The sequence below is a fragment of the Dermacentor albipictus genome, chromosome 8, assembly GCF_038994185.2.
Source record: "Dermacentor albipictus isolate Rhodes 1998 colony chromosome 8, USDA_Dalb.pri_finalv2, whole genome shotgun sequence".
In the NCBI taxonomy this organism is placed as follows: Eukaryota; Metazoa; Arthropoda; class Arachnida; order Ixodida; family Ixodidae; genus Dermacentor; species Dermacentor albipictus.
This window is the reverse complement of record NC_091828.1, coordinates 115,607,234-115,620,088: the sequence shown is the minus strand read 5'-3', so window position 1 is coordinate 115,620,088 and position 12,855 is coordinate 115,607,234. Positions and strand designations below refer to the sequence as shown.

General features: G+C 47.9%; 1 protein-coding gene and 1 long non-coding RNA gene across 3 annotated transcripts in view; one reads left to right on the top strand and one right to left on the bottom strand.

Moving 5' to 3' along the window:
- Positions 1–12,855, top strand: part of LOC139049060 (uncharacterized) — a 286,618-nt gene that overhangs the window by 259,585 nt on the left and 14,178 nt on the right. The gene's annotated exons all lie outside the window — the stretch shown is intronic.
- LOC135910321 (mannan-binding lectin serine protease 1-like) overlaps positions 1,745–12,855 on the bottom strand; it is a 35,949-nt gene continuing 24,838 nt past the window's right edge. For both annotated transcript variants that reach the window (XM_070524234.1, XM_065442362.2), the window contains 6 exons: positions 12,004–12,206; positions 9,037–9,336; positions 7,805–7,902; positions 5,709–5,911; positions 3,534–3,801; positions 1,745–2,065 (listed from right to left, as the gene is read on the bottom strand). In XM_070524234.1, the coding sequence (XP_070380335.1) occupies positions 1,847–2,065; positions 3,534–3,801; positions 5,709–5,911; positions 7,805–7,902; positions 9,037–9,336; positions 12,004–12,206 (1,291 nt within the window). In that variant the 3' untranslated portion in view covers positions 1,745–1,846. The remainder of the gene's footprint in view (positions 2,066–3,533; positions 3,802–5,708; positions 5,912–7,804; positions 7,903–9,036; positions 9,337–12,003; positions 12,207–12,855) is intronic.

Here is a 12,855-nt window from a genome sequence, read left to right as displayed (position 1 = left end):
CGGACTCGGCGGATACGCTTGGCATAAGCTTCGGTGGGGACCGATCTCGGCGCCTTTTCTTGACGATCTTATTCAGTCAGCTGTTTCGATGCACTTTGTTTGCGATTAGGCGGAAAATCAGTCCACAAGCGATGCAAAAGCGTCCACGGTCGATCGACGATACGGTAGGCATGTCGCCTGCAAAAACAGAGTGCGGCTTCGCCGCATAGATTTGGTTGCTTGCCAGGCAAGATGGCGGACCTACGCGCAACTCTGCTACCTTTGGTAGCATATACAGTAACTCTAGCTTAACCCGGTCCGAGGTCTGGGACGTCGGGCGAAACAATTCACGAGATGGCTTTCGGAAGTGCCGTGCGGGGTTTCTTTTTTTCCTTTCGTTAACGAAGCCTTTCGATATTTGGGGCGTCGACTTGACGGCGCGTTTCCGTTGCGGCGATTTCGAGAAGCAGAAGAAGATATACGACCCAGTTACTGTGTCTGCCTGGCTTTTATTTCTGCTTGCTTATAAACGCTAATTGTTTTCTTGCTTCTCGCTGAGGCAAAATGCTCGGTCACGACGAGCGAGTGCCGTAACGCGGCGCCATTACGGCGCACGAATCCTTGACGGTGCGCTGGAAACAATCTGTGGAGTTAGCTCGAGCAGCGAGAGAGGGGGAGGGGGGGGGGGTCTACTGAGAGGAAGCATTTGGGGGATGGCGGTTTATGTAAGGATGCAGATCACGTTGGTCTGCACGCGCTATATCGATGTGTCCCTTCCTCTCCTCACGTGAAATAAAAATACGAGACAAGCCCAACGCATGCAATGCCGTAATTATTTTTTTTTTGGTCATGCAACCCAAGTCACTTGCGTAACAAAAGCCATATTTCACTCGACTCTTCCTTCGTGTATTTTATTTCTTCATCTTCCTTTGTTTTCCTTTTTTTCAATTCGGAGCAACGTATTTTGTTTGTGCAAGTGGAGCATAAAAGGTTGTTGTTGTTGTTGTTGTTGTTGTTGTTGTTGTTGTTGTTGTTGTTGTTGTTGTTGTTGTTGTTGTTGTTGTTGTTGTTGTTGTTGTTGTTGTTGTTGTTGTTGTTGTTGTTGTTGTTGTTGTTGTTGTTGTTGAATCCCATATTAACTGCGGACGCAGAGCACCTGTTCACTTACAGCTCTTCACAGTCTTCCATGTCAGTACGATGAGATCTTCGAGGCTTGCTTGTACGCACCTGAGTGGGGCGCAATCGTCGCTTGCGACATAGGTGAACATATGCTGTAGCACAAATTAACATTGCATTCGACAGATAAATGCAGTGAATCCTTCTTACCTTGTTTCCCCGGTTTCACGTTAAACCAAGATCATTGTCGGTCTACCTTACCTCAAATTGGGGCGCCACGGGCTGAACGGCGTGAAGACCGTACGCGTGCTTTCAACGCTCATAAAAAAGAATCTCCCTTCTTCGATGTGAAACTAGATGGCACCGCTTGCTGGAACAAATCGGAACGCACCCCCCGACGCGAACTGTGGTGAGAGGGCGCCTTCATGCGGCGTCTTTCCCAACCTGCCGAACCGCTCCCAGAACCATTCACTGTGTTGACGTCAAAGACACCAGTGGGGTCCGGGTGAGATGAACCTCAACGTTGCCACCTGATCGCGAAAAAGCCCGGTAGGAATCATCAGTCATCCCCCCTTGTGCTGCGTCACTGTCCAATTTCTAGCATGCACAGCAGGATTTTTTTGGTGGTCCATTATAAACTTAAGTTGTAAAAGGAAATAGGGTTACAGTTCAGTTAGACCACATGAAAAACGTCACCTGGGTGCGCCCGTGAAAGACAAAATAATCACAGAACAACAAGTTTAGTAGACTGCTAGTAGACTATTTTCTCTTTGATCCAGTTGTGGTAGTTGTTGACCTTGGTGTAGTACCCGTAATGGCCCCTGCGACCGCACCCGACGCCCCAGCTGACGATACCGACAATGTACCAGCGGTTCTTGTGCCGCACCACGAAGGGCCCTCCACTGTCTCCTTGGCAGGCATCGCCTACAATCTCCTGTGCGTATCCAGCACAGAACATGTTCTCCGTGACCTGCAGAGCCAGAGGGAAGAAGAAAACGGGTCTATTCGTACGCACTATGGCACACTAGAGTCATTAGGCATTGTGACCCTGTGCAACAAATTCGCCATCATCATCATCATCATCATCATCATCATCAGCCTGGTTACGCCCACTGCAGGGCAAAGGCCTCTCCCATACTTCTCCAACAACCCCGGTCATGTACTAATTGTGGCCATGCTGGCCCTGCAAACTTCTTAATCTCAACCGCCCACCTAACTTTCTGCCGCCCCCTGCTACGCTTCCCTTCCCTTGGGATCCAGTCCGTAACCCTTAATGACCATCGGTTATCCTCCCTCCTCATTACATGTCCTGCCCATGCCCATTTCTTTTTCTTGATTTCAACTAAGATGTCATTAACTCGCGTTTGTTCCCTCACCCACAAATTCGCCAACGTCGACCGTAATCACTTCGACTAGGCAACCGTGTGACAGAACAACCGCGCCAGCAGTCTCTTCTGTTCCGTTATACATGGATTGCTGTGGAGAGATTACTATGGAGAGATTGCGGCGTGGGGTATCTCGGCTTCTCCATTGCTCTGTATGCTATGCAGAAAAATTAATTAATGATAATAAAATAACAAATAAATGAAAAATGGCAATGACACTAATGAGAACAACAACGCCACAACAGAGAGTTCCCTTGACATGTGGCTACGTCACTGACCTTATGATATATACAACTGTTAAGGAAACATTTTACCGCGCTCATTCAACAAGTTCTGATTAGAAGTAGCGTGGCGAAAGTAGATATGTTGAATATATATTTCTTGGTGGCGTAGGCGATGCTTTCTGGAGCGTGTGAAGGCCCTTAGGCCTATTTACCAGGGAGAGGAGGGCTAGTTGGTGGTCGATATTGGAATGCATTATGTAACGGCGCAAACGACAATGAACGAAGAAGGAAACGCGCAGGACAAGCGAGGATATCCGCGCTTATCCGCGGATATCCGTCTTCGTCCGTTGTCGTTTGCACGGTTACATAATGCATTCCTTAGGCCTATTCCTCCTCATGGAATCCTCATGGAAAATTGCTCTGTCTTCCGCAATTGTTACATGCTCGTTACATACATACATACATACATACATACATACATACATACATACATACATACATACATACATACATACATACATACATACATACATACATACATACATACATACATACATACATACATACATACATACATACATACATACATACATACATACATACATACATACATACATACATACATACATACATACATACATACATACATACATACATACATACATACATACATACATACATACATACATACATACATACATACATACATACATACATACATACATACATACAGCACTCTCTCTGGTGTCTACCCTTTTGCCACGCTCTGTCCCCTTCGTCATTCACCACCAACCAGCCCCGCAGTTCGGCGCACTCCTGCAGAGAATACCTTGTGCACCGTCGCGTTCCTGCAGAGCTCGCGGTCCACGATGGGTATCTCGATCTCCTGCAGGTACCGGGGCAACGTGTTCACGTTCTCGGCGAGCTGTCCCCATCCGGTGACCTTGCCCTTGCGCACGGCTCCCGAGTCGAAGTGGTCGCGCTCGATGGCCGCGCTGTCGCCCAGGCACGCCGGTAGGATGTATTCCGTGAACTTCACCCGGTCGGCGAGCTGCACCAGCGCTATGTCGTTGTCGAACGTGTTTGCGTCGAACTGCCTGCGAGTCGACGAGACCGAGTTCGGGCGGCTGTCTCGGCCGTTATTCTCGCACATTGAAAGGAATGAGAGTATGCTTAGCAACAACCTTTAGCTCGGTCCCAACTCCGATGCCACCTATTCAAATACACGTAAAGCGCAGGACTGTTTTTTTCTGAGATAATCCCTTCGCCGATTCTGATGAAATTTGTTTCATTTCAGATGTAAAGTTCAGTTCTAGTCATGGTATGAAGCAAAATTTCGAGCTAAAGTCTTAATTTTTTAATAAAATTGTCATAAATTGTTAAGTTCGGAAAACATCCCCCACGAAGTTTCCGTAGCGCTGCAACTAGAACAGACATCGCAATTCTGTAAACTGCATCCATTAGAGAATCTAAAGCGGACAAACTTCGCATATTCAAAGGCAGCTTTTATGTCAGTGTGTTACAATGCTTGCCAGAGTTGTGCAAAAGTCATATTCACGGATTAGAGATAAATTTAACACGAGTGTATATTATATCAATTTTGTCCGCCGTATGCCCATTATTAAATGCAGTTTCCTGAATTGTGCTATCGTTTGTCATTGCTGAGCTACAGAGTAATAAACTTTATAGCTTAGTTCTGAGAAATTTCGCAATTTCAAACTATCTTTATAAAAAAATGACGGCCTAAATCAAAATTCCGCTTCCAACTGTCACTAGATTGCAATTTTTTTCAATGTACCAAATCTTGTGAATTTCAGTAGAGTTGTTGCCGAGAAAAACGACTTTTCCTTTTCCATGTGTTTAGATGGAAGCCCCGAGCTAAAGCTTCCTCTTAACTTCCCAAACTAGACATGTATAAAGCAACCGTTATATCTCAATGTGTATCAACGTTGTGCTGCGTAGTTGATAAGAAACAAGAATGGAGCAAAACAACAATACACGCAAAGAGGTGATGCTCAAACTAACAGCTGCTTATGGCCATAAAAAAACAATCGAAATAGCAATGAAAACACGCATACTCCACTACAATGAGAGTCGTTGAATGTTTTTTTTTTTTTAATCCAGAGCTAGACAGCCTGTGTTGGTTGCTATACCTGCGACCTGGTAGATACGGTTGGGGCAGGACAGAGCGATTACGTGGTGACAGACATGATGGAGCTGTTCCTTTTAGTATATGTGTTTTTTCTATCAGCCTTAGGCGAGTGCTTGTCTTATTTCGAGTACGCTGTTTTGCTACCAAAATATTCTGGCTTACAGCGATGAACGCTTGTTTCTGTAACAGTGCAAACTGTGAACTTCTTTCTTCCTTCTCCTCTTTCAGTCCCACTTCACCCTTCCCCAGTACAGGGTAGCCTACCGGGCTGAGCCTGGTTAACCTCCCTGCCTTTCTCGTATGAATTCTCTCCCTCTCTCTCTCTCTCTCTCTCTCTCTCTCTCTCTCTCTCTCTCTGTCTTGGGCACGGAAAGCTTACCACATAGCTTATTCTAGTTTTTTTTTATATATATACTATAGGAAGTTATGACTTGCGGATAGTCCAGCGAACCTATTATTGAATAATAACTACTAAGTAAGCTCCAACTAAGCAACAAGTCAAATAAAATGCCATTGCTTGTGGTACAGCGGAGCTATTCTGCAGGAGTCCACCCAGTGGACTGTCCCTTTCGGCCGCTGCTGATTGGCTGGGGCCGCTCGTCTCCTCCTCGCTCGTAACAGCTGCATCCAATCAGCAGCGGCCGATATGGACAGTTCACTATAGCGGACTCTTGCAGAATACCCCCACAGATGTGGTCTCCATATGGCCGGAAACAAAAATCAACAAGGTGTTCTAAGTTCCAAACATGATTTGGGCATTACAGGGTTAAGACGGTTGGTTTCCATCTAGATGTCTATTTAGCCCTCAACACGGCGAGTATCAGGACACGGGACGCGTTTGCGCTCACTCACGGGTGGTAGTACACGTCGGCGATCTTGGTGACGACCTGCTGGGGCTCGTCCGCGAGCCTGTCGTACTTGCCCAGTCGTACTTCGACTTCGTCCAGGTGGACCAGCTCGTGCTGGAAGCAATGTGACGCCGACAGCACCCACTGGTCGTTCAGAAGAGTGCCTCCGCAGAACGCCTTGGCCAAAGACGGGGACCAGAACATTACCTGCCGCCGGCGATATGGACGAAACCCCCGCGTTACTCGACGTTTCAAGCAGTGTTAGCAACTTTTTTTGTGTGTGCGAAGTGGCCAGGTCGCGGCCGAAAGCACTCAACCTTTCTTTTCTTTAAAAATGCCGCTAAGAGATGATGATGATAATATGCCCGATGTGTTGTCGTTCTTACATTGTTCCTAGATATCTTTTTCGTTCTTTTTTATAGTTGCAGCCTTAAATTGCCTTCTGCAATGGTGCAATGTAAAGGAGGGAGTTAGACAGAATACCACCTGGACGCGTAGAAGCATCGTTACAAAAGAAACAAGTCAGGGACGAATGTCGAGACGAAATAGCATTTTTGTACAAGATTACGGACAAGAGATCTATCTGTACGAATCTCGAAATGTCAGTTTTACTGATCTTTGAAAGCCTGAGAATTTCACTACGTGAGCCGTGGGTACAGATAGGTACCAAGAATTGCTGTCAGGAGGATATAGGTGGCCAGAAAGGAGGAGGAGCAGGATCAAATAAAGAGAGAAGGCAGAGATGTTAACGTGAAATGCGTCCGATTCCCTACGCTACTCTGGGGACGGGGAAGCGGGAATATAAAGATGAGATAGGAAATGGGCAGGCGTGCACCTACTTCGCGCATTGCTTTTCGAGTGCGGTGGTGGGGCGTCGTAGCAACACATGCAACAAGGCAGCGTGCTGGTCATGCATCATTTCTCGGCGGGCATTTTGCCTGCCCCGTGGTAGAGACGCAACTATCAAGTACACCATATGGCTCTATTATGTCCGCCGCGTCAGCTTAGTGGCGATGGCGTGACGCTGCTAAGCTCGAGGTTGCAGGTTTGATCCTGACCGTGACGACCACATATTCATCATCATCAGCCTAGTTACGCCCACTGCAGGGCAAAGGCCTCTCCCATACTTCTCCAACTACCCCGGTCATGTACTAATTGTGGCCATGTTGTCCCTGCAAACGTCTTAATGTCATCCGCCCACCTAACTTTCTGCCGCCCCCTGCTACGCTTCCCTTCCCTTGGAATCCAGTCCGTAACCCTTAATGACCATCGGTTATCTTCCCTCCTCATTGCTCGTTGTGTCGTCCTCAATTTCAGCAGAACCCTTGTCGTAAGCCTCCAGGTTTCTGCCCCATATATGAGTACCACATTTTGATGGGGGGCGAAATGCAAACAAACTCGTGCACTTTAAGTTTAGGAGCACCGGTTGTCAAAACTAATACATTCTGCCACATTACGGCGTGCCATAATCAGATCGTGGTTCTCGCACGTTAAATCCCTAACTTCATTAATTTTTTTTCTGGCTTTGTTAAAGGCGTAGCTATCTTCAACACTTCCCCTTACTCTTCGTAGATGACTATCTGGCCGAATAATCTTGGCTAATCATAGCTGGAGTATTTAAATCTGAAACTATAAAGCTGTAATAACTTAAACAAGTCAAAGCTGGGTCGATCGCGGAGACAGTGTATTCTAAGGTGCACGGTACCTGGTGGGCCGATCCTGATGCCGCTGCACGATATGCATCTCCCAAAAAGTTTAGCGGGGTTTCTGACGTGGGTTGCTCCTCTAGGCAATGTAACGTCACAGTACCTGACACGCCTCATAGCACTGTATAAGTAATAGAGCTAAAGGTCAAGTGCAGCCGCACATCTCAGCAGGTCTATATCTGGAATCTATTGTGTCACCCTGACAATTGTCCTGCGGTGTTGTCTGCACAATGTTTGTTTTGTCAGAACATTATTACTTTTATAGGTAAAGAATATGAATGAGAGGCGGATCCCGAAATGTTTTGTTTTGGCAATGTTTCGGCAATGTTTCTTTTTCTACGCGTTCAACTGTTGCAAGATGACAGATGTATGGGTGCAACATAATGCCACTCACCTGCCATGGATGGGCGCCCTTCACCGTGTCCTCTCCGCCGACAATCTTGCCTTGCGACTGCGTCGTGTTGGGGCGGCTGTGAACAGGATTGCCACAGACTGAAATGGAAGCACGGCTCGTCATTATCATTCGCATTCAGCCACAAATAAGGCAACGAGGCAGCATCTTTAGAGCTGAGTTGTCAGGGATTCTTCAGGCAACGTTCGTTGCGTCTATAAAGAGTGCTGCGATGATGTCGTTGATCTTGAGGCCGCGGACTCAGTTCTCGGACGCGGCGTTTCGGTGTTGGTGGTGGAGTGTACAGAGCACCGGGTGGACGTCAAAGAAATCTCAGAGGGTCAAAAGTACAAATGACGCCATCCACAGCGTTGGTCTTTCGTGTGCTGCAACGGGACTCCAAGGAACAAGCCCTGTCGCGGTGTAAGTTGCACATACCATCATTATATATCACGGTGTCCATCTCGGATGCCGAATGTCGCTCTTTCAAAACTGACAGCCTGTCAGTTTTACAAAAAATTACAATCTGGCTTCCTGCTTCGTATTCGGGGTGTGGGGCCCGGGTGAAGGGCTCTCCCAAAAACCGCTACGTCTTCCCCTGCAGGAGCTAGCACGCCCGGCTGTGAACAACCCACAGTGTACACAGGTGGCTCGTGTACAAAATTTTTTCACGCGGTACTTTTGGAGAAGCATCCCTTGGAGCATAAAAGGTGTTCAACGCGCATTCAAACGGACGCTGACTCGCTCATGACACGAAGCAACAGAGTTCTAACGTGAGCTAATTGGTGAGTCGTGATGGTGAAGACACGTGCGTGAACGCGAGACAAGGGCAATGAGTCCAGTGCTACGTCCGGTGTCCCACAGCGTATGCCCAGTGTTCGCGCTGTTTCTTTACCATGATGAGACAAGCAGTAGCACGTCCCGGCTAGACCGGAGTTGTGTCATGCTGTGCTGGATGGTAAGCAATAAGGTGACACGAATTCTTGACACGAAGCAACGAAGTCTCAATGTGAGCTATTTGGTGACTCGCGGTGATGAATAAACAGCGGCAACACGAGGTAACAGCTGAGGGACACAGAACGCAGCCCTGCGTCCTCTGTCTATCAGCTGCTATCCCGTGTTCCCGCTGTTTCTTTCTATTATCGCCATGATAAGACACACAAAACCATGCACCCCGACTAGTCCGGGCTAGTCTCGTATTGCAACGAACTGCCCGGCAAACATTGAAGACTCACTCTCTTCGATGTTGATTCTGGGTCGCACACTGAGCAGGGCGGATTCCCGGATTGCGCAGCTATTGCGGCGGTCGGAGGCCACGCACGTGTACACGGCCGAGTCCTCGGACGTGGCATCGCTGATGTAAGCCAGCCCGTAGCCGAGATCCCGGTACCGGTTGCTGGTCGGGAAGGGCATACCGTTGCGCAGCCACCTTATTTCGACGTCTGACGAAGGCCGCTGCGGCACGCTGGCGGCGCACTTCAAGACGACCGTCTCTCCCTGGGGAACCTCCTGGTCCTTGAGATTCTTGACGAATCCTGCGATGCACGTGTAAACATGACGAAAATTAAGATACTTTGATTGGTGACTAAGGTGTTGCGGTATTCACTGCTGAAAAATCGTATGTGCCGCATAATTAATCCTCATATATAATAATCTCTCATCAACTTATGTGATCATTTGTTGATCACATAAGTTGATGCCGTTACGCTTCCGTTACGCTGCCGCTGCCCGCTGCCGTTACGCTTCCTCCATCCCCCACCAGGTGCAATCATAAATTTTCCTTATAAACGATGTAAAATTTTCGGCATGTAAAGCCATCTGTTTTTGCTGAGTACCGTTTTCATAAAATGTTGGCTATGCTTCAAGTTACTTTTTTCTTGAGAACCCACGTACCTGTAAATCAGAACCACTGCAACTGCTACTTACAATGAGCCATCTAGGGAGCGTATTAAAGCAGGAAATTTTCAAATTAATTTATTATTATAGGAGATAAAAGGAATTGAAGTACCGCTTTGCTTTGCGGCCAGAAGTAAGTTTCACGGCAGACATAGATTCCCTATGCCTTGCCTCGACTAGCGTCCGCCTTCTCCCGTATCAGAAACGAAGGACCGCGTCGATAAAGTCACAAGCTCCCCGTCTTTTCTTTGCAGTAATGTGCTAACCTGGGCTCATTGGTACATGTCTGAAGAAAACGAGTATAACAGCGCTGAACAACGGGACGTGACGCGTCGACTGTCTCGGTCACGTGGTGTTGTTCGGCGCTGTTACTCGTTTTCGTCACACTATTTTCTTTCTTTTTCATTCTAATTTTCCCACCTCGGCACACTTACAGTGGTGGCTTTAGTGCAGTCGGCATTGGACGATTTTCTGGCGTCACGTGTCATAATCGGTGACGTTACAGGCAGTGCGCCTCGGTGAAAGGCGCGTGCGTGCGTGACCTTGATTCTTCAGCAGAACTCGGGCTTCACGTGAGAGATATGGGGTGCTAGGGCCTTCGTTTGAAATGCTAGCTGTTTTTGCGCACCCTGCAGCCGTTTGAACTTTGCAGGCAATGTCAAATTTGGGTGAGGGGCCCTCTAATACATGTGAATTTACTGAGTATGGAGCTTAGGGAGCACGTTGTTGTTGCTGTCGTTGCTGTTGTTGTGTCGCGGGTTTTTACCGGACCGTCAGGTTTCGTTGCCTTGGCAATCATGCGGACGTTCGTGGCACGCTTGCGCCGTTGACGTCGGCGTTGTCGTGCTGTCCTGCTATCAATGAAGCGTGCGCGCGTCATCAATAGCCTTCCAGAGACGCGAAGAGCGTTGGGAGACAAAATGCGACGAAGCCAAGTAGATGCAACGTCCCGCTCCTCTAAATCAGCTCTATGTATCGAAGTCAGGGCAACGTCCTGGCTTTCGCTGCCGCTTCTCTGCCCGTCCGCTGCCCGTCCTGGTTTTCACTTCCTGCTGAGCAGCTGTGGGAACACCGCACCGTGGTGCGCGTCAAGCTCAATTTATTTAGATTATTTATTTAGATCTATTGATTCAGATCTATTTATTTAGAGAGGAAGAACTCCAAATGTTTAAAAATCCATTCATCTGCGATTATTAGGCACTGCATGACCGGGTTCCTTTCAACTGCAAGTAACCGAACAGCATTCCAACATCTTCAAGTGCAAGTACAAATAATCAACTACTAAAAATTACTAGGCTCGGACCATTTCTGAAACTTAAGTTAATTTACCGGTAGCATATGTCAACTTTAGGCACTACCTACCTATGTAACAAAACTTTTTCTACAACGAAAGATGGGAAGTCCAGGCACAGGGTTAATTTATCTAACGAAAACTTAAGTTATTTTATTTTTATTGTCTCATCGTGCCTTCTGCCACAGTTTGCCGAAATAATGAAGTCAGAGCATCGGGTCCACCGCTCCCAGTAGTTCCCGTCCTGCGTCTTGGCAACGGGAAGCTGTTCCCGTGCATTCCAATATCTTATACTCCGCTTAGTGTCGTTGCGTCATTCTGCTGTCGTCACGTGCTCCTCCATTTGCGCATGCGTCGTGCCTCACGCGATGAGGCTCTGTCGCACTTACAAGCGTAAGAACTGGGACAACAGTAACCCCTGATGTGACCCGCCGATAGCGGCAAATACACAGTGGTCCTGCAGCTGGTCAACCGCAAGAGAGAGCGAGAACGACCACAGTGCCCCCATACGTGGCCTTCAAGCAGCGCCACACTTGAAGCACGTTTTCTCTTTGGCTACCCAGAGACCGCGGGCCCTCCAGGGACTGCCTCTCCGCGGTGCAGATGACGAGCTGTGCAAAGCCTCCAAACTTTTATAAGTACCAGCAAGCTTTAAAAATTCATCTAATGCCTACACCCGCACGCCACATTAGCAGTTAGCTCCATTCATAGGCGGCCATATCGTGTCTCCGCAGCAGCAAGGGCCATCATACAGAAAGACGTAGACATGATGATGGAAAAGGGCATCATTGAACCTTCTAGTAGCCTTTGGGCATCACCGGTTGTCTTAGTAAAGTTCTAATTTTCTTTAGCTTTCGATAAAGCTGTTTCGTCACTTACTCTTACTGATTGTTGCGCCTTCTGCCAGCGTTAGGGAGCAAAACTGACGGCACTTTCACGCGGTGACCCTGCCCACCTTGGGCCACCTCTCGGGCACAGCTAGAGCGGGGCCAGAATCAGTGACGCTGCTACTTACGAATGTCACACTCGTCGCTCGTCTTCGTTCCCTCCATGTCGACCACGCTGGTGGACACGGCCTCCAGGTACTTTGTGACGACCACGCAGCTGTAGCTGCCGGCAAGCTCCGAGTGCATCTGCCGAATCCACAGAGTGCTCGGCGGAACCAAGTGCAGTCGAGGCAGGGGCGTGGTGCCGTTCAGGACAACTCCGTCCTTGATCCTGCACGCAACCACCCGGAAACACCGGTTAACGGATGGAGGTCTAGCTCGAAGCTAGAGAGAGAGAGAGACAAAGCAAGGACAGGAAAGGCGGGGACGTCAACCAAAAGAGCACCGGTTTGCTACCCTACACGGGGGTGGGGGAAAGGGGAGTAGAAAGAGGAAAAATGGGAGAGAGTAAGCACTGAGTGTGTGTGGGAGGGAGACTATCGGCAGGGGCACAATAAACGGTCTCTTAGGCAGGTGTACTTCAAGTATTGTACTAGTGCACGAATCGCTTTTCGAGCCAGTGACGGGTGGGGCCACGGTCTGAGTATTTTTGAAGCTCGGGCGTACCTCTCGACTTCTCTATTCAACTCCTGCTAAGCAAAGGAATGTTTTTTATGAGACAGCCCCTGGGCCGATTTGAATGAAGTTTTGTTGCACTCGAGAAAAAAAATGGAATATTAGCGACTGTAGGACTGAATTTTGATTGGGGCTTGCTAATTTTTACAATATTTTGCCGAAAATCGGTAAGAATTAAAAATGGAAGAATGAAGTTTACAAATCCCTAACTCGGCACCAAAACAGATATCGCAGTATTGTAAACTGCATCTGTCACAGAATCTAAAGCGTACAAATTCGATATGTTCATTTATGCCTGACACCAA